Here is a 24,177-nt window from a genome sequence, read left to right on the forward strand (position 1 = left end):
AGGATGGTATTAGTCCTGTAAGGGTAAAAGGTTGAGGTGTGGGAATGTCTATGTAAATTCAGCTCGGGGTGGGTGATGGGAGGCCTGTTGAAGAAACAGGGTCAGTTCAGAGCTCTTATATTTTTCGTTGGAACTCTTTAGTTGCACATTACGGAGTAGACTAAATGAAATCAGTGCCAGGGTGGGGACAGAGTTAGTATCTGGGAGAGGGAAGGGACGTCCCTAGTGATGGGGAGAAAAGGGCAGCTCCTACAGCCATAATAGCCAAACCGGTCATTTCTTTATAAGAATGTTCATATGCTAGGCGCTCAGAGCAGGCAATCCCGTCCTTATCAAACAGGGGGTGGTACGTATGTGTTGAATCCAGTTCTCTAGGCCTCACTTCTTTTTCCTTCAGTGGAAACCCAGCGTTTTTTCTTTTCTGAAAAATTTTAAGCTTTTGTCTCCTGGAATTCCAGTGTTCAGTATTCTCACTTTTGCTTATCTCATTCCCTGTTGCTTCTTCACTGATTCTGTTGATTTAACAGGGCAGTCATCTTTGTTAAGTATTTTGCTATTCTAGAACTGCTGAGAACACTGTAAATCAACATCTGTTCTGAAAACCCATGATTCCTGCCCATTACTGGCATTAGATTCCGTACTAAGCACAGATCCTTAGTGAACCTCTCCTATTCTCCCTCCGTGCTCCTTAAAACAGTAATTCGCAACTGCCTGAGGCCACACAGGAAAAATGAAAGTATTTAAGCTCCTATGGAGAAACAAGTGTTCTTTATTATCCAGTGGAATCATCAGTGACATTACATTTATATTATGTAGTTACTCTTGTTGATTTTGATAGGCAAATTAATTATGTGTCACCCCTCCCTCAAGTTCTTTAAATTTAGCTTGGGCATCACCTCCTTTGAGAGCCTTTCTTAGTCATCCCCATATGTTCTGTATATTCCCATAGTATGCTGAACATCCATTATCATTACAACTCACACTAGATTTTTCTTGTCTGTTTTTTGTTGTGTTGTTTGTTTGATTCTCGTCTTAACTTTGAGCTCCTGGGGAGTAGAGGCTGTGCCCTTTTATTCTGTATTCCTAGCACCTGGAACAAAGAGCCCTGGTGGTGCAGTGGCTGCTAACTGAAAGCTTGGTGATTCGAACCTACCAGCCACTCCGTGGGAGAAAGATGTGGCATTCCGTTGCCATAAAGATTTACAGCCTTGGAAACCTTATGGGGGTAGTTCTTCTCTGTCCTATAGGGTCACTCACTATGAGTTGGAATAGACTTGATGGCAGTGGATTTTGGGTTTAGCACCTGAAACAGTACAATGCCTGGAACATAATTGAATGCATGAATGATAAACATTAATTGTATTTAATGTACCAAACGTTGCAATACTCCCTCTGTGTAACCAGGAAAACCTACATATTTTTGCAATTTCCTGTTCTGATCCAGTTTGAGGAGGTTTAGTTTTTCCTTTTTTGTAAAACTTGGTGAAATTTAAAAATGATTCTGAAAGACACAGGATAGAGACTTCCATTTACCATCTCCAGATGGGGTGAGAGTTCACTCATTTATTCATCACATATTGGGAGGAGCAGGCATTTGACTGTCTCCCTCTCTGTTAAATACAAACACCTTCCCCAATCTGTGTCCTTTTGTAACTCTATTCTCTCTTTCTCACTTTATCTTCTCAGCCAAATTCCTTGAAAGAGTAGTTGATATTTATTGTCTCCAGTTCTTCCCGTCTTGACTCCTTAGGCCATTGCCTTTTGACTTCTGCTCCCACCACTCCAGTGAAGCTAGTCTTGCTAGGGATGGTTGTGACCTTTTGAGTTGGCTGAATTTAAGAAATGCTTTATCAGCCATCTCTGCTACATTTGACCTAGTTGACCATCATCTTTGAAACCCTATTCCTTTAATGTCCTTGTCACTACTTTCATTAGCACCCAGTTCTGCTAGTTTGGTTTTATGCTTTCGTTCAACAATTATGAATCGAGTGCCACTTCTCCACAAGGGTAGACCCTGAAGCTACAGTAGTGAACAAAGACTTGGTCCAAGCTCTCATGAGCTTACAATCCAGCCGAGGAATAGCCACTTACTTGGTTCAACAGATATTTATTTAGTAACTACTCCTGTGCCTAGCAACTAAATAATTATGTAAATTGTTTAATTATGTAATTATTTAACCTTAATTGTATTATGTGCTTTAAGAAATACAGGAAGCTATGAGAACCTATAATAAACATACCTATTCTAGTTTGGGGTGGGAGTAAAGAGCAGTCAGGGAAGATGTCCTTGAGAAAGGAACATTTAATGGAGGCTTGAATTGGCCAAGTAAAAAACCCAGGTGTGAGTGGGGGTTGGCAGGGCAGGAGAGTAGTTAATTATTTGTTGCACTGTTACTTATAAAGTTATCAACTGTAGTAGCATCTTAAGAATTAAATTCTGCTCTTATCATTCACCATCGTCATAAGCTTTATGAGAGAGCCATGCAAGACTCCTTTATTGCCACATTCACAGTCCTAGTTCTTCTGACTGGTTAGTGATTATTTTGAAATTTCTCTCTGGCAGCACCAAAGAAAGGAGTTTTGGTGGCTCAATGGTTAAGCTCTCTGCTCCTAACTGAAAGGTTGGTGGTTCAAACCCACCCAGTGGCTCTGTGGGAGAAAGACCTGGTGATCTGCTTCCATAAAGATTACAGCCAGAGCAGTTCTACTCTGTCATATAGGGTTGCTGTGAGTCAGAATAGACTCAAAGGCACCCAACAGCAACAGCACCAAGGAGGTTTTTAGTCTTGGTGGGAAATCAGGATATATGCATGAGAGGATACATAACAGTATAGGCTAAGTGTCAAATGAGTGTTACAGTTAAAGATTATTGGAATTCAGAGAAGGGCACTGTCGCCTAGATGTAGGATGATTATACATGGCCTTGGAAGTAGTGAGTCATGAATTGAAGGAAGAGAGACCCAGAAAAGCATAGAAGAAAGAAATTAGGCATTTCCGGTAGAGAGAAAGGAGAGAGACAAGGCAGGAAAGTGGGAATTTAGTGTTGTAATTGGGGAAGAGTGTACTGTTGCCTGTAGGCCTAGACAGAGCCTACACTTTGGCTGGTCACAGAGTAGCATGATAGAAGCAAAAGAAGACTCGTGAACGACCATAAATAGCCATAGGAATTATCATTTGATCAGGGAGATGTCATGTGTAAAACATTGTTTTAGAATTAATGTGGCAGTGATTGGCTTCAAAACTAGGCACTGAGACATGAGAAGAAGAGTGCCTAGACTAGTGATTCAATAATTCAGCTCAACAAATATCTGTGAAACACCTCCTGTATGGCAATAGGAAGGGTGAGGAATGAACAGGTAAGCGAGCCCTTGCCTAAGGAACCTAAAGATTTGTGCAAGATCTTATTGGGGATTGGACAGATGAAACCAGGAGTAGGTGGGGAGACAGGTGTAGTCAGGGCCCCTCCCCCACTTTTATAGGTTTAGAGGTTGGCAAACTGTGACCCATATCTATCCTCATGCCTTTTTTATATGACCCTTGAGCTTAGAATGGTTTTTACCTTTTTAAATCTTTGAAAAAAAAATTTTTTTAAGGATAATTTTTCATGACACATGAAGATTATATGAAATTCAAATTTCAGTGTCCATAAATAAAGTTCTCTTGGAAACAGTCATCCTCATTCATTTACATGTCGTCTATGGCTACTTTCACATGCAATCACAGAGTAATTGTGACAGAGCCTTATGGCCCTCAAACCCTATTTGCTGTCCGGTCCTTTACAGAAAAATGTGTTGACCTGAGTCACACCCATCCTTATCTCAATTCTTCTGTTTTCTGAAACTGAATGTCCCTCTTTTTACCTAAGACTTTTTCCTCTACCCAGGGTTTTAAATATCTTTCTCTATGTTCCTTCCTAGATCCTCAACTTCTCACTTGCTTTCTTCCAGGATCTTCTTCTTCCAAATATGCTCAGGACTTAACTTACTTAAAAAAAAATTTCATCAACTGCAGAGTCCACTTGTGCTGCTGCTTTCCATCTGTATTCTCTACCTATACCTCACGTTTCATTAGTCACCTTAATCTAGACTTCTGACCCCATTAGTTCCTTAAAATTAGTTAAGTCATTAGTGAATTCCTAACTGTTGGACCCAGTAGCTTCCCCAGTCCTTATTCCTTGTTGTCTCTGACATTTGACATTTTTGATGATTCCCTTTTCCTTGAGACCCTTTTTCTTTTGTTTTCTGAGACATCATCCTCTTTTGCTTCTCTTCCTACATCCCAGTCCTTTCTCCCACTCACCTGCCAAAGGCTTCTTTTCTTTCACTGGTACCCTAAACGGTGGTGACTTTAAAAGGGTCTATTTTATTGACTGCCTACTATATGTCAGTCACTATATTAAAATGCTTTACACATATCATTCCTAATCCTTGCAACAATCCTGCAAAGATAGAGTTTTGTTTCCTCTGTGCTATAAATAAGGAAATTGAGGCTTCGTGAGTTTAAGTAATTTTCCCAAGGCTACACAGTAAGTGGTAGAGCTGGAAATTGAACTTGAGCCTGCTTTAGTATATAGGTAAAGTCAGATATTACCTGTGTTCTAAAGACTCTTGCCATAGACTTTCGTTTTAGCTTCCAGCCTGTATATCCAACTATCTTCTAGACAATGCCACTTAGAAGTCTTGGCAACACCTCAAACCCAACTCATCAGCTCTACCTCACCCCAGCCAGCCCCAAATTGGTAGTGTGACCATCTAGCTAATTATCTAGGCCATAATCTTGGGGATTGATCTTGACTTCTCCTTCCACCCTTCAGTACCCAATTGTCACTACAGCCAGTCACTTCTCCTTCCTTCATTTTTCTGGAACTCATCTCTCATAATTTCCACTGTTACTTCCCTAGTTCAGGCTCCCTTCATCTCTCTCCTGGACTGTTGTCCCTCTTTTCTTAATTTCAATCCCTTCCTCTACTCTTCATGTTTCATCTCCTACAAGGCTGCTAGAATGAGCTCTCCTAAACCCCAAATCTGATTGTATTGCTATCTTGGTTAAAACCTGTGATGGCTCCCCGTTGTCCTATTCCTCTACTCCATAGCTTAACTAAGGAAGCCTTGCCTAATTTTCCTAGATTCCTCTCCTGCCAGTCTCTCACATACTGCAGGTGTGTCTGTGATTCACTCTACATAGCATATTCATTCATCTCTCCATGCAGTTCCCATGCTGTTCACTCTTTCTTAAGTGGTTTGTATGAAGAACCTTTTTAGTTCATCCTAAAAAACAGACAAACAAGCAAGCAAAAGACATCCTCAGTTCTGGGAGAGTACCTCAGCTTCTAAGCCTTCACTAATTGCCACTGTCTCTGAGAGGGGTTAGGTGTTCCCTATTCCATGTTCCCAAAGCACCTTGTGCACGTATGCATTATAGAACTCAAATAGAGTATAATAATTTGTCCATTCTACTCTCTCCTTAAAAATGCAACTCCTTAAAGGCAGAAATTTTGTCTTGTTCACCTTTTTATCTGTGGTATCTATCATGATGTCTGGGACATAGTGGCTGAGTAACTGTTTGTTGAATGAATAACAAAAGAGTAGTTGGAGATACCCACTGAGGCTTTGGGAAAAGGTTAGGATTAGAGATTTATGCACAGGAAGATGCACCTGAACCTACAGTTAAGTCTAAAGAGTGGATAGTACCAGCGCCTTGATATGTATAGCATCAAATAATTTACATGGTATTTCCACAGATTTTTATATTATTTTGCTCCACTCAAAATCACTGGAGACAGGCAGGTTAGGCATTAATTTTCTCATTTTAAAAATAACCTGAAGCTTAGAGAAGTGAAATGACTCACTCAAGGTCTGGAACGTAAGTGCCAGAATTCAGTCTTCTGATACCCAGTCTAATGTTACCTCCACTCACCAGTGTAGATGTTGGGGAAGGTTTGAGAAATAAGAGATAAGCTTTGGAATACACCCACACTTAAGGGTTAGGGGAAGGGAGTGACTCAGCAGAGGAGATAAAGAGTGCCCGAGAAGTAGAAGAAGAACTGGGGTGTTACTACTGTGTTGTGAAGGACCTTTTCAGAAGGAGAAGGCATCATCAATGAAATATCTTGCAGATAGTCAAGGAGAATAGGGGAGGATAAAAGGACTTGACCATCAGGAGGTTCAAGAGAATAATTTTAGTACAGTGCTTAAGGACTGCACGGACATTGAGGGAAATGGAGGCATACAGGTAGACTGCCCTTTCAAGAAGTTTGGTGGTGAAAGGAAGCAAAGAGGCTGGTAGCTTGAGAAATGTCATACTACCAGATATTCCAAGAAATTTGAGATATCGTGTTTTCATTTTGGGGACTTGAAATTACGCAGTAGAAACTGTGCTGGGGAAATATTGCTTAATGATCGCGTATATAAATTTCAGGATGTTTTCGACTCAATTTAATGTTGGTCAATTCCTATCAAGATCCAGTGCAAGAGGGCAGGGTGTTTAATCAATCCTTAAAGCAAAGTCAAAATTGTATTTGAGTATAGGTAATGGTAACGGTATATGCTCATCTTTAGAGGATAGATGTATACTAGAGTCTGAAAACACCCTTATATTTATTTAGAATATTCATCTACTCCCAACCTTATCTCTTCCCTGTTGCTCTTCATTTGTTGTTCAAGCATGGTTTGATCAACGGTAATATTTCCCCACTTTGTTGTTAGAGGTTGTTATCTGTGTTTATTATAAAAACACATTTGTATTGTTTATGTCTCCTGGGAGCCAAGCTCTGTGGGGAGTTAGGCCCTGGAAAGCTCTTTTGTCCTGTTGATGAGGTGTCCTCTGTCTGCCAGGTGAAGCGGTACCAGTGCACCTTTGAGGGCTGTCCCCGAACCTACAGCACAGCAGGCAACCTGCGCACCCACCAGAAGACTCACCGAGGAGAGTACACCTTTGTTTGTAATCAGGAGGGCTGTGGCAAGGCCTTCCTTACCTCCTACAGCCTCAGGATCCATGTGCGAGTGCACACGAAGGAGAAGCCATTTGAATGTGACGTGCAGGGCTGTGAGAAGGCATTCAACACACTGTACAGGTCAACCTCTTCACTCATTGCTCCACCAGCCTCTGACCCTAACCTGTTCATGATTGCAGCACTCTCTCTCTTTGCACAAGAGAGAGGATCTATCTCAGGGCTTTAAAGAGCATAGCTGTGCTCAACTATTAAAAATTTGTTAGAGGAATTTGTTACTTAAACATCAGCATATACAGGGTTGGCTAGATTTGCATGTCATGGAGTGACATTCTGGCCTGGGGATTTTAGTGCTTGACGTAGAGTAATATCTCCCCTTGGCTCAGGACCTTGGTGCTGAGGCTTCTATAATTTTCTTTCCTACCTCACCTTGAAGATAACTTCTTTGTTTCTATCCTGAGAAATGGGCCTACTCTGTAGCCATTTCTGTTTTCCACCATTTGTATCAGGAGATTTGTTTAGTCTTCGACACTGGATGTAAAATAATAGAAATGGCAATAGCTAACACTTAGGAAGCACTTACTATGTGGTAGACACTTTTCTAAGTGCAGGTTTCCCCTGCTATCTGAAAGTTCACATTACACCACTTTGCTTTTATGAAAGACGTACATTAGTATCTGTTTTCGATAACTGAAAAAACCCGAAGAGTATTTTCGCCTTTACGAAAAAAGACAAAAAGCGAAAATAGCATTCCTGCACATAAACAGCTGGTTTGGGGGTGTGCACCCTTCTGACGGTCAGCTCAGTAGGTGAAAACCAGGTTGGCATGCTAGACGGGCACCAGTCCCCCACGATCATCTTGGTAACCTTGGGGTGCAGTAGTCCAGGAACTAAAAGTGCAGTGTGCCTGAAGGAGGCAGCAAGTCTGGGTTGGGGTCCAGGGTGCTGCAGTCTAGGTCAGAGGGGTATATGCTATATACTTCTCAAATTTATCTTTGGGTGAAAAATTTTGGATACTAATGTATTATGGGTATAGAATTCTTAGGAATCCACTTGGTCCTAAGGCACAATAAGCTGACATGGGGAAGCTCTGTATTCCAGTATCTATTTGATAAAGGGAATTTCTTTGGGATATTTTACAGGCTGAAAGCACATCAGAGGCTTCACACAGGGAAAACATTTAACTGTGAATCTGAAGGCTGCAGCAAATACTTCACTACACTCAGTGATCTGAGGAAGCACATTCGAACCCATACAGGAGAAAAGCCATTTCGGTAGGTCTTACTATTTTCTACAGGCCTATTTGTCACAGATCAGGTTTCAGCTGCATACCTTAATGTACTTAAATTGTTCTCAAATAGAAAGAAAATTGCCTTCACCAATTCTTTCTTTCGAGTGATAGCTCTCTTCAGGATAGCTATGACCTCCTGCAGATTGGAGAAGTGGTGATGGATTCCAAGAACATCCTTACTCTGTGTATGATAGTCTTTCCACCTCATTTTTTTCCTTTCTTTTATTTAAAAAAAAAAATTTATTATGTAATAGACTTTAATTTTTAGAGCAGTTTTAGGTTTATAAAAAATTGAGCTGATAGTACAGAGAACTTCCATTTCTCCCCTCTGTTTACCACCCCCCACCCTGTCCAGTTTCCCCTATTATTAATACTTTGCATTAATGTGGAGCATTTGTTAAAATTGATAAATGAATATTGATGCATTATTATTAACTAAACTCCAAGTTTACATTAGGTTTCACTCTTTGTGCTGTGCAATTCTATAGGTTTTGACAAATGTGTAATGTTGTGTATCCATCATTACAGTATCATACAGAATAGTTTCACTGGTCTAAAAAATCCCGTGTTCCACCTATTTATCCCTTCCTTCTTCCTCCCGAACACCTGGCAACCACTGATCTTACTGTCTCTATAGTTTTGCCTTTTCTAGAATGTTGTATGGTTGCAATAATATAGTATGCATCCTTTTCAGATTGGCTTCTTTCACTTAGCAATATGCATTTAAGGTTCCTCTTTGTCTTTTTGTGGCTTGGTGGCTAATTTCTTTTTTTTGCTGAATAATATTCCACTCTGTGGATGTACCACAGTTTGTTTATCCCTTCGCCTTTTGAAGGACATCTTAATTGCTTCCAGGTTTTGGCGATTATGAATAAAGCTGCTTTAAACATTTACATGCATGTTTTTCTGTAGACATAAATTTTCAACTCATTTGGGTAAATACTGAGAAGTGCAAATGCTGGGTCATATGGTAAGACTATGTTTAGCTTTGTAATAAACTGCCTGTTTTCCAAGGTGCCTTTTCCATTTTTGCATTCCCACCAACAATGAATGAGAGTTCCTATTGCTTCACATCCTCACTAGCATTTGGTATTGTCAGTTTTTTTAGATTTTAGACATTATAATAGATGTGTAGTAGTACCTCATCGTTGTTTTCCTTTACTTTTAACAATCATTTGTTTAAACGTACTTATGTGGTAAGTACTTTTATTAGTGCTAGAGAAATCCTAAGACACAGGCTCTTCTTTCAAGAACCTTCAGTCTGACAGAAAAGAATGACAAGTAACCAGACATTATCTGAGACTGAGAAATGCCCAAAGTGCTTTGAGCCCAGAGGGCGGGAGACTTAGCCAAGAATCGAGTTGGGCAGGGGAGAAAGAGGTGAGAGGGGAAATGAGAGGAAGGAACACTTAGGCTAAGTGCTACAGGTATTTTGTTACTTGTTCAGTTGTTGTTTTAAAGTATCACTTGCGTGTATACACGTATATTTAGTATCATCCATTTTATTTATATAAATAATAATAATTTTATTTTTTAAATAAAGGTATAAATGTACTAAGGTTGAAGGAAAGACTTGTATCATCTTCTTCACTGCTCAAAGCACCTAGCATGCTTCTGGGCATTTGGTAGGTGTTCAAAAACAACTCTGGGATGATTATATGACATTTATTATGAGATAATCAGTTTGTAAGGATCCCCCTAAATGTCATATAGGTATATTACTGAAAATTGCCCCTAAATCATGTGTTTGAATTTTAGCAGGAGATATTGCTGTTATATTTATGGAATTAAATATGCTACCTCTCCCTTTTCGGGTCACTCATCTCCTCTTGAGGAGACTTACAAACAGCTTAAAAGTCTTCAGGGATAATCAGCTCTTGTCTTAGTTATCTAGTTCTGCTATAACAGAAATACCACAAGTGGATGGCTTTAACAAACAGAAATTTATTCTCTCACACTCTAGAAGGCTAGAAGTCCGAATTTGGGATGGCAGCTCCTGGGGAAGGCTTTCTTTCTCTGCCAGTTCTGGGAGAATGTCCTTGTCATCAATCTCCTCCTGGTCTAGCAGCTTCTCAGCTTAGGGACCCCAGGTCCAAAGGACATCCTCAGCTCCCGGCACTTCTTTCTTGGTGGTACGAGATCCTTCTCCTCTCTGCTTGATTCTCTCTTTTATATCTCAAAGGAGATTGACTCAAGATACAACCTAATCCTGTAGATTGAGTCCTGCCTCATTAGCATAAGTGCCTCTAATCCTGCCTCATTAACATCATAGAGGTTAGGATTTACAACACGTAGGATAATCACATCAGATCACAAAATGGTGGACAACTACACAGTACTGGGAATCATGGCCTAGCCAAGTTTCCACACATTTTGGGGGGCACAAATTCAATCCATAACAACTCTTAAATATCAATTAAATGGAATTGTGTTTTTAAATTACTGATGCATTCCTGAGTCATGGCCCCTTTAAAGGCAAGAGTAGTTGATTGTAGCTGCTTACTCTGCAGATGGTGTGAAGCTTTAGGTTACTTTTTTCCTTCATAGGTTGCTGAGGGGACTCTGGTTTCTATTCAGTCAAATGCATTTGTTTTTGTTGTGATTAAAACTGCTAGTGGAGTTTCTTCTTGACTATTAGACAGAACTCTATTTACTCTATTTAAAGAAAGTATTTTGGTTTATAGGAACATGCCTTAATTCAATATAAATAATTATTGAATGCCTGCTGTGTGTAAGAACTTTAGCAAAAGTGAAGAACTACATGGACCCTGCCTCAAAGAGTTTACACTTTAGAAGAACAGATAACAAATGTACACACAGATAACATAAGATATGAAATGAGAAGTGCCATAAAAGAAGTATATAAGTGCCTTAAGAGTTCTGAGGAGGGAAAGATTGCTTCTAACTTTGGTTATCTCAAGGAAGTAAAGGAACAAGAAGTACATCTTGACACTGACAAATATATAGATAAGTGATTAGAGTCAGTAAATTCTGACCTTCTTTGTTCTAATATTATCTTTCAGGCTCCTGTGCATATGTGAGCACCTCTATACCCACCATTGATATTCCTAATATTCCACTGGCACTAGATTTTCCATGTGGACTCTCACTGTTAATAGAGTTCAGTTAAGTAATTCATGAAAAGGCTTATATTGTCAGGGCTCTCCACATAAGCTTTATCTATAAGACAGGAAATGTTTGTCTTGGACCATCATCTCCCTCTGATCCTAACTTTTCCAAGGACCTCTCATCATTCTCAACTCTAAAACCAGTTTGCATCCATCTGGTCTGAGTGTTCTGAACATTTGTTTTAGTTTGTATTTTACAGAAGATGTTGATTAAAGACCTCATAGCTAATGACTGCTGTTTCTCTTTGCTTGAACAACTGATTCAGGTGTGATCACGACGGCTGTGGAAAAGCATTTGCAGCAAGCCACCACCTTAAAACTCATGTCCGCACACATACTGGTAAGTTTAGGTTACTTTTTATTTTTTTACTTTAGCCTTCATCGAGCCCATAGATATCTCTGTTTCTTTTGAGACCTGTAGAGTGCTGTGGAGGGAGCAAGTTTAATCAGCTTAGCCTTCACCTGTAATGTTTGCATTTCTTTCAGAAGTGAAAAGATGTAAAGGTTGGACTCAGGAATCCAATCTTAAGAAATGAAATCAATACAGAAATACCCTAAAAAAGAAACTGGGAGAAAGTAATCTTCTCTTTAAACTTCCTAGGAGCAGGCCATTCCCAGTGCTTTGCTCTGCAGTGCAGTAAGTTTTAGGACTGAGATGATTAGCATATAATTTATCCAACTTTTAACATTTGCTACTTGAACCATCATAAGAATATTTACTTCCTTCTGTTTGGGAAAGGTAGATTTCTTAATCTAATGAAATGACTTTATGATAAAATTAACATTACTTTGTCATTCTTGCAGGTGAAAGACCCTTTTTCTGCCCCAGTAATGGCTGTGAGAAAACATTCAGCACTCAGTACAGTCTCAAAAGTCACATGAAAGGTCACGATAACAAAGGACACTCATACAATGCACTTCCACATCACAATGGATCAGAGGTGTGCAGTGTTTTGTCTCTTGCTTTGATCTGGGCACTACAGAGCTGTAACAATTATTTGTGTATCAAACTAAAAGGTTAAAACATATTCTCTATCTGTTAGCGAGAGGGAAGAAATCAGGGTCAAGATCTATGTCTTTGTGATGTGTGGTGGAAGCCAGAAATTTCTCCAAGCTCCATGTGCTGCAGTCTCTGATTTCAGCTCCACCTTATTTCCATCAGGTATGGTGGAAGGAGGTGATCTTAAAACCAGAGATTCAGAATGGCTTTCAAAGGGTTGCCCAGATGCTCTTAAGGGGGTATTGTTTCCCACTTCATGTCTATAAAATGATCTATCTGTACTTGAGTTTGAGACGTGAATTAATGATTTGTTTCACACATCTGTCACTGGAAAACCAGGCAGAATCTGGAGAGTTTCTCACCCTTCTGAGTGGGCTGCAGACCAAAAGGTTTGAGAGCCCTTGGCTTAAAGTACCACCACAGAACAAGCTTCTACAGAGTCTCGGGCAGTTTTGTCTATTCTTCTTTACCAAGCCCCTCCTCCATACTTACCTCCCCCTGCAGCTCCTTTCTAGAGAGGTCTTGGGATAAATTTACTGTTCTTACTTCTAATATAAGGATCCCTGGTGGTACAAGGTTAAGTGCTTGGCTGCTAACTGAAAGGTCAGCAGTTCAAACCCACCAGCGGCTCTGAGGGAGAAAGATGTGGCAGTCTACTTCCATAAAGATTATAGCCTAGGAAACCCAATGGGCTAGTTCTGCTTTGTCCTATAGGGTCGCTATGAGTCAGAATTCACTCGAGGGCACTTAACAACAGTACTTCTAATATGGTGTTGAGCACTTACCTGTGAAGTGAGTACTTTTACTGTTTGCATTTTACAGATAAAGTGAACCATACTGATCCCTTTTTGAATAATGAGGGTCCTAAAGTATGTAGTATGATTTTGATTTTGTGTGAGAGAGTATATTCTAATTCTGTGGTTTCCAATTTTCAAACAACAAAAGAACCCTTTAAGAAGACTGTCTCCCTTTGTTTTATTAACAATAACTAATATTTATTGAATGTTTACTATGTGCCAGGCACTGTGCTAAGTGCCTTTATATGGATTATCTCACTCATAAGAACTTGGCGAGGTATATTCTTTTATCCCCATTTTACTAATAAAGAAACTTGAGGCAAGGAGAAATTAAATAACTTGCCTAAGGTTGCACATCTGATAATTATCTAATTTAGACAGGCATTCTGATTCCAGAGCCTAGTTCCTAACCCCTATGTTGAGAGACAAAATAGTATTTGTTGTGAAGGGTATAGCCTCTGGGCCCAGCTGCCTGAATTCAAGTCTGAGCTCCACCACTAACTGTGTGACCTGAAGCAAATGGCTTCTTTCTGTCTCAGTTTTGTCTGTAAATCCAGATAAAAATATTAAGATTTGAGAGTCTTTGTCTGCTAAGCTGCATTTATTAAATATAGCCAATTTTCTTCATTTTATAGCAATCCAGGGACAGTTTAATTGCCAACAGCCTCTACACAATGGAGTGCCCCAGTGCTTGGTCCTCACATGGCATATTCTCTGGATCTCTGTTCACTCCCCAATAGAGTGAATCTTATGTATTATCAAGGCTTTAAATGCCATCTGTATTGCCTTTGAGTCCTAAATTTATCTCTCTAGCCTGGATCTCTCCCTGAACTCCAGACTTGTATATTTAACTACCTACTTGACATCTCCACTTGAATATGTACTAGGCATCTCCAACTTAACATATCCAAACTTGTTCTTTCTGGAGTCTTCCCCATCTTAGTAAATGGTAACTCTGTTTTTCTCGTGGCAGAGGCCAAAAATTTTGAAGTCACTCTTGATGCTTTTTTCCTAACACTCCACATGCAGTCCACCAGCAAAGCCTATCAGGCTACCTTGAGAATATATCTAGAATTTGATCACTTCTTCTGATGACTTTGTTCATACCACTGTCATCTCTTGCCTGAATTACTGCAGTAACCTGCAAAGTGGTCTTCTTAGCATCCCCTCCCCAGCTATAAACTATCCTATATGTGTCAGCCAGAGTGATCTTTCTAAACCATAAGGCAGATAATGGCTTTCCTCTGCTTATAACCCTTCAGAAACTTCTTATATCAGTTAAAATAAAAATTAAAAATCTGTATAACAGCCCACAAGGCCTTACCCAATTTGGCCGGGTCACCTCTCTGATCTCATCCACTTCCTCTTCCCCTCACTTCAGCCGTTGTGTCCTCCTTGTGGTTCCTTGAACAAGGAAAGCCCAGTCCTGCCCCCAGACCTTTGTACTTGCTGTACCCTCTGCTTGGAACACTTTCCCCAGATTTGTGCATGTCTCACTTCCTCTGCATAAACGCAGCATTGTCTGAGAGATCTTCCCTAACTAATAAAAGAGAGCTCCCACCCCAGCATTCCCTCTTCTGCTTCCCCCATCCCAGCACTTATCATTACCTTGCATACTATATGTTTGTTTGTTTTTGCTGTGTGGGGTTTTTTTTTTTTATCCTCTCCCCACTAGAATATAACTCCATGAGGGCAGGGTCTTTGTTTTGTTCATTATTTTATCCCTGGACCCAGAACAGTGTCTAATCCATAGTAGATGCTCAATAAATATTTGTTGAATGCATACATGAATGGAAGTATCTAATTCACATGAGGTAAACAGAGTTGCCACATAGAGTGTATGAATTACAACTGCAATTGTAGGACTCTAGAGTTCAGAGTTCTCCTGGGCAGTGGTGTTTGAATAGTAAATCCTCAGTACTGCTGTGAGTAAGGATCACTCAGATCCCCATATTGGGGACTCAGTGGCATAATGGAAGGAAGGTGGACTTTTTAATCAGAAGCACTGGGTTCGTCTTCCACTAATGAGCTGTGTGTCCTAGGACGGTTCACTGCCACTGTCTTAGCATCAGTTTTCTCATAGTCAGAATGGAAATATGAAATGATACTTCAGATGTTGATAGGAATGGCAACTGAGGTCATGTGGAATCATTCTGAAAATGATAAAACCGATTGTACAAATGTTCTTACTTTCATATTATTACACCTTTGTCACGAGATAATTTAAGAGCCCTTAATTTATTAACCTTCCTTAAGAAATGTAAGAGATTCTTCTAAGAATGTCAGGGCTTTTAAAAATGCAATAACTGCCATAGCCCTTGCTTTGGATGGTTTGTATTTCTCTATGTAGTATGTGTAGACATTTAGAACCCGGGAGAGTTTGTCTAAGTGTCTTAGTACCTGATATGCTGCTGGAAATCCTGATTTTTGTTACTCAATTAGAATTTTTTCTCTTTCACAGGATACAAATCACTCACTTTGTCTAAGTGACTTGAGCCTTCTGTCCACAGATTCTGAACTGCGAGAAAATTCCAATACAGTAAGTACACCTGTGATACAGGTGCTAAAAAATAGGTGCAAGAATTGAGGGCTCCTTTTGGAGGGAAAACTGAGGTAGGCCAGTCTTTGAAGTCTTCCAGGCTTAGTTATGTTCAACTACTGACTGTTGGATTTTTTTTTTCTATTAAGAGCTCTCATAGGAGAGGATGTTCTCTCTGATGCCTGATCCTTTTGACCCAAGTCACTCACTTGATAACCTCCTGGCCCCAGAAATTTTCTCTATTCATTTAGTAAATATTGAATGCCTACTGTATCCAGGTGCTTTGCTGGTGCTGAGCTTATAGTGTTAAAAAAGTAGGTATGATCTATCCTTGAGGAGCTTAAAGTCTAGTCCACTGTAAGATGTAGTACAATTCCAGTTTCTAGACTTTCTCAAGAGGACACTAGTGGTTCAGTGGCAGAATTCTCAGCTTCCATGCAGGAAACCCTGGTCGGATTCTTGGTCAATGCACCTCATGTGTAGCTGTCGCCCCTCTGTTACAGGAGGGTTGCATGTGGCTATGATGCTGAACAGATTTCAGCAGAGCTTCCAGACTAAGATTAAGAAGAAAGGCCTGGCAATCTGTGTTGAAAAATCAGCTAGTGAAAACCCTATGGATCTCAGTGGTCTTATCTGCAACTAATCATGATGATGGCAAAGACCAGACAGTGTTTTGTTCCATTGCACCTGGATTCGCCATAAGTCAGGGGCCAACTGACAGCAGCTGTCAACAACAACAAGAGACTTTCTCAAACCCTGCCTGTCTGATCTGAGTTAGTCTTTTCCCTTCCCTTGAACTCACTACATTGAGTTTTTGAAGGGACCCTCCTACACAAGCCCTCTGCTAAAGGACAGACCCGCTCTATCTTGAGGATCTGATTGCTTCAGCTCACTTTATTAGGAAATTTTCCTGCAATTCCCATGATGTGACTTACAGACCACCGCACTGAGTCTGAGCTCATATGGGCTCCTTCGCGAGAATCTGTGAATTTTATAGTGTTGCCAACACTAATTGGTTGAGTTTGGAGTTTTTGTTGTTTTCCTTCCAGTAAATAAATATAGATTAGGTTAGGTTTTATGTGAGTATGTTGTTGTCATTGTTAGGTGCCATCCAGTTGGTTCCTACTCATAGTGACCCTATGTACCACAGAACAAAACGCTGCCAGTCCTGCGCCATCCTCACAATCACTGTGTTTGAGGCTGTTGTTGCAGCCACTGTGTCAATCCATCTTGTTGAGGCTCTCCCTCTTTTTTGCTGACCCTCTACTTTACCAAGCATGATGTCCTTCTCCAGGGACTGGTTCCCCCCAATAACATGTCTAAAGTATGTGAGACAAAGTCTGGATGTGATAGGAAGTATTTGAATAGAGACTGAATGACCCAGGAATGCTATGAAAAGATATTTCACAAAGTGTGTTCAGTGGAATTATCTGCCACACTTTAAAAAAATCTAGATTTTTGGGCCTCTCCCCAACTCTACTGAATCAGTGTCTCTGGGAATGGAGTATGAAACTGCGTTTTTATGTAAGCACCCCAGAGCCTGGGTTCTCTTTTTGGTAATGGCAGATTTGTTTTTATCAGACCAACCCTTCTACAGAAAACAACTATAAATGCTAGACAAAATATAAAAAACAACTACCTGACAGCACCACAGTGTGGCCAAAAGCAGGCAGAAACTGGAAATTACCCTTGGAAGAAGGGGACACTTGGAAGATAGGAAAGGCACTGGGTGAATTTTCAGGTTTTATTACTTATCACCTCAGGACAAACCCCAGTTGGGACCAAATGAGGTGGTTTAAACTCAGTAAAACCTCAGTCTTACTGGCTTGAATAACCAGAGGCAGAGTTCAGAGTGACCACAGCACCTGGAACATGAGGAGGGATAACCTGGAAAGGAAAGAGCCACAAAGGAGGAGCCCTAAATTCTGTGTATAAACTCTGCCCATATCTCTGGCTGATCCCTCAACTGTGGATTTGTGGGACATACTCTAAGCAGCCCAGCTAAGGCTAAAGAACTGACAGAGGTTACAGCAGTTATCTACTACAAGGGAGACAGAATTTGGAGTTTGAGCATAGCCAAGTTAATGGTTTGTTAAAACAAAAAAGTCACTCTTCAGAGAAGTATAACCGAATCCAGAGTCTTTATAGCATATCATTTGCAATGTCCAGGACTATTCAAAATTAGTAGACATATGAAGAAACAGGAAAACATGACCCCTATTCAACAGAAAAGGTAATCTGTTGAGACCCACCCCAAGATGACCCAGAAGTTGGAATTAGCAGACAAGGATTTTTAAACAACTATTTTATGCTGAAAGATGTAAAGGAATATGCTTGTAATGTCTGAACAAATAGGAAATATCAACAGAAAAATAGAAACTATAAAAAATGAACCAAATGGAAATTCTAGAACTGAAAAATACGGTATCTGAAGTAAAAAATTCACTAGATGGGCTTAATAATAGTTACATATGACAGAAGAATCAGATAAGTTGAAGATAAACCACTAAAAAACCAAACCCATTGTCGAGTCAATTCTGACTCATAGTGACCCTATAGGACAGAGTAGAACTGCCCTGTATGATTTCCAAGGAGCGGCTGGTGGATTCAAACTGCCGGCCTTTTGGTTAGCAGCCGAATGCTTAACCACTGCTCCACCAGGGCTCCAAGTTGAAAATAGAGCAATAAAAATGAATTAATCTGAAAAACAAAGAGTATAAAGATTAAATGAGCACCTCAGATGAGCTAATACCCTAAAAGGAATTTCTACATTGGGTGGCCTAGATGCCCACTGAGCTACCCAACTCTATGATATCTGAGTATAATATCCCTTTAACCTCAGAGACTGTATTAAATGGCTTAGGGGTCCACTCCCTGGCCAGGGGTGTGACATATGACTGAGGAGCTTTTTGGAGCCCTAAAGTCACCATGTAGGATACCCTGGTATAAGAGGATGAAGCCTTTTCTACCACACTTTCTATCAGCAAAAGAGAGGAGCTCTGTCCCTTGGTATCAAATTACATATTGTACCAGCATTTACATATTCCAAAATTGGAAATAGTCTCATTTCTAGTCTTTCGAACTAAGATGACAATTCCAAGTAATAGGATTAATTTTGCTTTGCTTTAAGAAATATTATGAATTATTAAAATCAAATGATAAATTTTTATGAGATAATCATTTTATGGGTTTCTGGCAGCCATGTAGGTATATATGTCCTTGAAATGAATTTTGGTTCACTCAGATCTTTTGTTAAAGGAAGGTTGAAGCTGCTAGGGAATGGCCCACTGGGCCTTTTTGTAAGCTGAGCCCTCAGATCTGTCCGGGTCCCAGCCAGCTCCCAGGGTTCCTCCTTCTCTCTTTGTTCTAGGCCCCATAGGCTCAGCCTGTTCTTGTCTCCTTTACTTTTGGGAGCTGCTTCTATTTACTCTCTCCCTGGAGTTTTCACCCTCAATCCTGGTATGACCGAGACAAAGTACCTTCAGCATTTTCCTTTTTAAAAATTTAAAAACATTTTATTAAGGTATAACAGACATACAGAAAAGTGCACACAGCATAAATGTGCAGCTTGGTGAATTATCACAATTCATCACACCCATCTAACCAGCACCCAGATCAAGAAACAGAACATTACTAGTACCCTAGAAGACCTACCCCCACTGCCAGCCACTACTTCTCCCTAAGGGTCACTGCTACTGTGGCTTCTAACAACATAAGATTACTTTATCTGTTTTTGTGCTTTGTATAATTGGAATCATACAAGATGTTCTCATTTGTGTTTAGCTTCTTTCTCACATTATATTTAAGAAATTAATCTATATTGTTGCATATTTATTATAGATCATTAATTCTCTTTGTTGAATAGTATTCCACTAAGTGAATATACCACAATTTGTCCTTTCTGCTGTTGTTGGGCATTTGGATCATTTTTTAGTCTGGAGCTATTATGAATAATGCTGCTATGAGTACTCTGGTACATATCCTTTGGAGGCACACAAGCCCATTCCTTTTGTTGTTGTTGTTGAGCATATACACAGCAAAACATACACCAATTCAGCCTTTTCTGCATGTGCAATTCAGTGACATCGATTACATTCTTCAAGTTGTGCAAACATTCTCACCCTCCTTTCTGATTTGTTCCTCCCCCATTAACGTAAACTCACTGCCCCCTAAGGTTCCTATCTGTGAAGTTGCTGTTGTCAGTTTGATTCCATATAGATCTTAAAAGGGCATAATGACCAAGGCAGACATTTTTAATAGTTAAGCTAAACTATTTGATTTTAAGAGGACTTCAAGGGGTATTTTTGGTTTAAGTTTTCAAGATTATCTCAGGGTCGTAGTTTCAGGAGTTTGTCCAGCCCTCATGGCTCCAGAAAGTCTGGAGGCAATGAGAATTTGAAATTTTGTTATGAATTTTCCCCCTTTTGATCAGGATTCTTCTATAGAATCTTTGATCAAAATGTTCAGTAATGGTAGCCAGGCACCATCCAGTTCTTCTGGTCTCATGGCAAAGGAGGCAGTTGTTCACGGAGGCAATTAGCCACACATTCCATTTCCTCCTCCTATTTTTGACTCTTCTTCTTCCTCTGTTGCTCCAGGTGAATAGAGAGTAATTGTTGTGCCCTGGATGGCCATTTGCAAGCTTTTAAGACCCCAGACACTACTCAATGAACTGGGAGGTAGAACAGAAGCACTAAACATGTTATTTGGCCAGTTAACTGGGATGTGTCATGAAACCATGACCCTAAACGTCCAAACCAAGGAACCAAATCCTGTGAGGTGTTTTGTTGTACATAAGCAGCCTGAGCAGCTACTCTTTTCGTGTGTATGTGTGTTTGTTGTAAATATATCTATCACACAACTTTTGCCAATTCAACTTTTTACAGGTGTACAATTTATTAACAGCAATTGCAATAATCGGCCATGCAACCCTACCCTTAATCAATGTGATTTTTCTTCATCATTAACCCCTCTTTTTTCCCCTCCCTCCTGTCCCTGGTAACCACTGATAAACTTGGGCCTCTATATATTTGCCTTTTCTTGTCTTTTTATATAAGTGAGGCCATACATTTGTCCTTTTGTGATCGGCTTTATGTCTTCAAGCTCCATCCATACCGTAGCATGTATCAAGACTTCATTTTTCCTGTTGGCTGAGTAGTATTCCATTGTATGTATATACCACATTTTGATTATCTATTCGTCGGTTGATGGGCATTTAGATTGTTTCCACCTTTTGGCTATTATGAGTAGTGCGGCAATGAACATTGTTGTAATTCTCTCTTTTTTTTAGAATCTCTGCTTTCAAGTCTTTTAGTAATACCTAGAAGTGAAATTGCTGAGTCATATGGTAGTACTATTTTTAGTTTTTTGAGGAGCTGCCACACTGGTTTCCACAATGACTGTACCATTTTGCATTCTCACCAGCAACGGATAAGGGTTCCAGTTTCCCCACATCCTTGTCAACATTTGTGATTTTCTGTTATTTTAGCCATCCTAGTAGGAGTGAAATGGGATCTCATTGTGGTTTTGATTTGCATCTATCTGATGGCTGATTAGATTGAGCATTTTTTCATGTGTCTGGTGACCATTTGAATGTCCTTTTTGGTGAAATGTCTGTTCAAGTCCTGTGCCCATTTTATGACTGGATTACTTGTCTTTTTGTTGTTATCAAACTCTTATATATATACTGGTTACTAGATTCTTGTCAGATATATGGTTTCTGAAGATACTCTCCCAGTCGGTAGCTAGTCTTCACTTTTTTTGGTAAAGTCTTTTGATGAACAAAAGTTTTTAATTTTTATGAGGTCCCATTTATTTATTTTGTCTTTTCTGTTCGTGCTTTTGTTATTATATTAGATAATCCATTGTTGAAAGCTGGGTCTCACAGCTTTGCCCCTGCATTTTCTTCTAAGAAAAGAATTTTCGGGTTTTAGTTTGCATGTTTTGAATTTGTTTTTGTATATGGTGTGAGGTGTGGATCTTGTTTCAGTTTTCTGCATGTGGAAACCCAATTTTCCCAGCACCATTTATTGAAGAGACTCTTCTTTCCCCATCAAATGGACTTAGCACCCTTGTCAAAAATCAGTTGACCGTTTATGTGTGGGTTTATTTCTAGACTCACAATTCTATTCCATTGGTCTGTGTGTCTGCTGTTACACAATACCAGGCTGTTTTGATGTTTGTAGCTGTATAGCATATTTTAAAACCAGGAAATGTGAGTCCTCCTACTTTGTTCTTCTCTTTCAACATTGTTTTAGCTGTTTGGGGCCTCTTACCATTCCATATAAAGTTGAGGATTGGTTTTTCTGTTTCTGTAAAGAAGGCTATTGGAATTTTGATCAGGATTGCATTGAATCTATAGATTCCTTTGGGTAGTATTGACATCTTAATATTAAGTCTTCTAATCCAGGAACATAGAACGTCCTTCCGTTTATTTAAGTCTTCTTTAATCTCTTTCAGCAGTGTTTTACAGTTTTCATTGTCTAAGTCTTTCACGTCCCTGATTAGATTTATTCCTAGGTATTTTACTCTCTTAGATGCTATTGTAAATGGAATTGTTTCCCTCATTTCCCTTTTACATTTCTCATTGCTGGTGTATAGAAACCCTGCTGATTTTTGTTTGTTGACCTTGTACCCTGCAACTTTGCTAAATTCTTCTGTGAGCTCTAAAAGTTTTCTTGTGGACTCTTTGGGATTTTCTATATATAGGATCATTATCATCCACGAAGAGAGATAATTTTACTTTTTCTTTTCCAATATGAATATCTTTTATTTCTTTTTCTTGTTTTATTGCTCTGGCAAGGACTTCTAATATAATATTGAATAGAAGTGGTGAGAGTGGGCACACTTGCCTTGTTCACGATTTCAAGAGGAAAGCTCTCAGTCTTTCTCTGTTAAATATAATGTTGGCTCTTGGTTTTTCATACATGCCCTGAATCATATTGAGGAATTTCCCTTCTATTCCAATCTTCTTTAGGGTTTTTATCAAGAAAGGGTGTTGGATTTTATAAAAATTTTTTTCTGCATCCATAGAAATGATCATGTGGTTCTTTTCCTTTGTTATATTGATGTGGTGTATTACGTTTGTAAAAATGGCACGGCAGAGGCATCTGACTTCCTCTTCTAACTTCATAAGGGGAAGGAGAGAGAATCATTATCAGCTTCAACAGCCCAAAGCTGATTGCTGTGAGGTGGAGGTCAGGCACACTCTCACCTGCCAACCTTTTTCCCACTTCTGACACACAGCCGTCCATCCCATGGCACTCTACTTTTCTGCTGGGTTCAATAATTTGTTGCAGTGGCCACCCAGAACTCACAGATTATATTCATAGTTACGAGGTTTATTAGGGAAGTAACTGGTTATAATTCAGGATCAGGAACAACTCAGGATACAGTTCTTTGATCAGGACAACCTCTTCTCAGCCGTGCCTCCAGGCAAGCCTCTCCCTGGCTTTCAGTCCCTCAGCCCCCTGGCTCAGCCCTTGCCCTGCTCGGGCAAGTATTACAAAGCTTTTTAACTTCACCAGTAAGTGCCCGGGGGCACCCTACTCTGCCAGGAAGTCTCCTGTGTGTAAGAGGTTCTCAGCACGGGAACTCTGGGTCCAAAGGACACGCTCCACTCCCGTCTCTTATTCTTGGTGGTAGTGAGCCCCCCCATCTACCTCTGGGATGGCTTATTTTAAGCCTAGCATGATGGCAAAACTGACAAATCCCCTCCTTAAGGTTCCATAGACCTTATTTACATGGCCCCACCCCCACAAGGGTGCCATGTACCTTATTTGCATTATTAGTAAGCTGTCTGATCCCCTTGGTGGGCCACAAGCACCATATTTGCATAGTCCCACCCAGTCATTTGGTGGGAGTTACAAGACCATGGCTAGAAAGGCCATATAAAAGCGATCCATTGCACCACAGGCCACCCCCTGGCTTTTCTAGCCATGGTTCTTTCATACTTGGAGGATTACTTCCCCCTCCCAATCATTTTATCAGTCCAAAACAGTCATTAACAATTAGTCCTTTAGTAGGGCAAAGAGTCCTCAGGGTGAAGTTACTCAGGTACCAGCCGTTGAGGTCTGCTGCAGGTATCCGTCTGATGTGGTCAGGTTCTCCAAAAGTCATCTCAACTTCACCCTTTCTGGTGTCTGATAAAATTTAACTGAGAATGTTATCCCCTTATTCTGAGCCCCATGAGGTATCAGCATAGCAAAACCTTTAGCCCTTTCAAGACCCTATTACTTTCTCCTTTAAATTTTTTTTTTGATACTATGTGTTTTCAGTTATGGAAGGCATGCTGAATCAAGGAGTTTTTCTAAATTTATGTTTTGATACATAATTTTGGGGGAACATATGTCCCCCAAAAAACAAAACTTTTCAAACGTGCCAAAATTCATTTGGTTACATTGGTTTTCCAAATACCACACACACACCCAAGCCACCAGGGCTCCCTAGCTATCACACAGGAGGCTATAAATAT

General features: G+C 40.0%; 1 protein-coding gene across 3 annotated transcripts in view; it reads left to right on the top strand.

The window, feature by feature from the left end:
* The window catches only part of MTF1 (metal regulatory transcription factor 1), a 46,026-nt gene that overhangs the window by 10,798 nt on the left and 11,051 nt on the right, over positions 1-24,177 (top strand). For all 3 annotated transcript variants that reach the window (XM_004371923.3, XM_023727220.1, XM_023727219.1), the window contains exons 3-7: positions 6,834-7,072; positions 8,092-8,223; positions 11,635-11,708; positions 12,173-12,309; positions 15,627-15,704. In XM_004371923.3, the coding sequence (XP_004371980.1) occupies positions 6,834-7,072; positions 8,092-8,223; positions 11,635-11,708; positions 12,173-12,309; positions 15,627-15,704 (660 nt within the window). The remainder of the gene's footprint in view (positions 1-6,833; positions 7,073-8,091; positions 8,224-11,634; positions 11,709-12,172; positions 12,310-15,626; positions 15,705-24,177) is intronic.

The sequence above is a fragment of the Trichechus manatus genome, unplaced genomic scaffold, assembly GCF_000243295.1.
Source record: "Trichechus manatus latirostris isolate Lorelei unplaced genomic scaffold, TriManLat1.0 scaffold00015, whole genome shotgun sequence".
Classification (NCBI taxonomy): domain Eukaryota; kingdom Metazoa; phylum Chordata; class Mammalia; order Sirenia; family Trichechidae; genus Trichechus; species Trichechus manatus.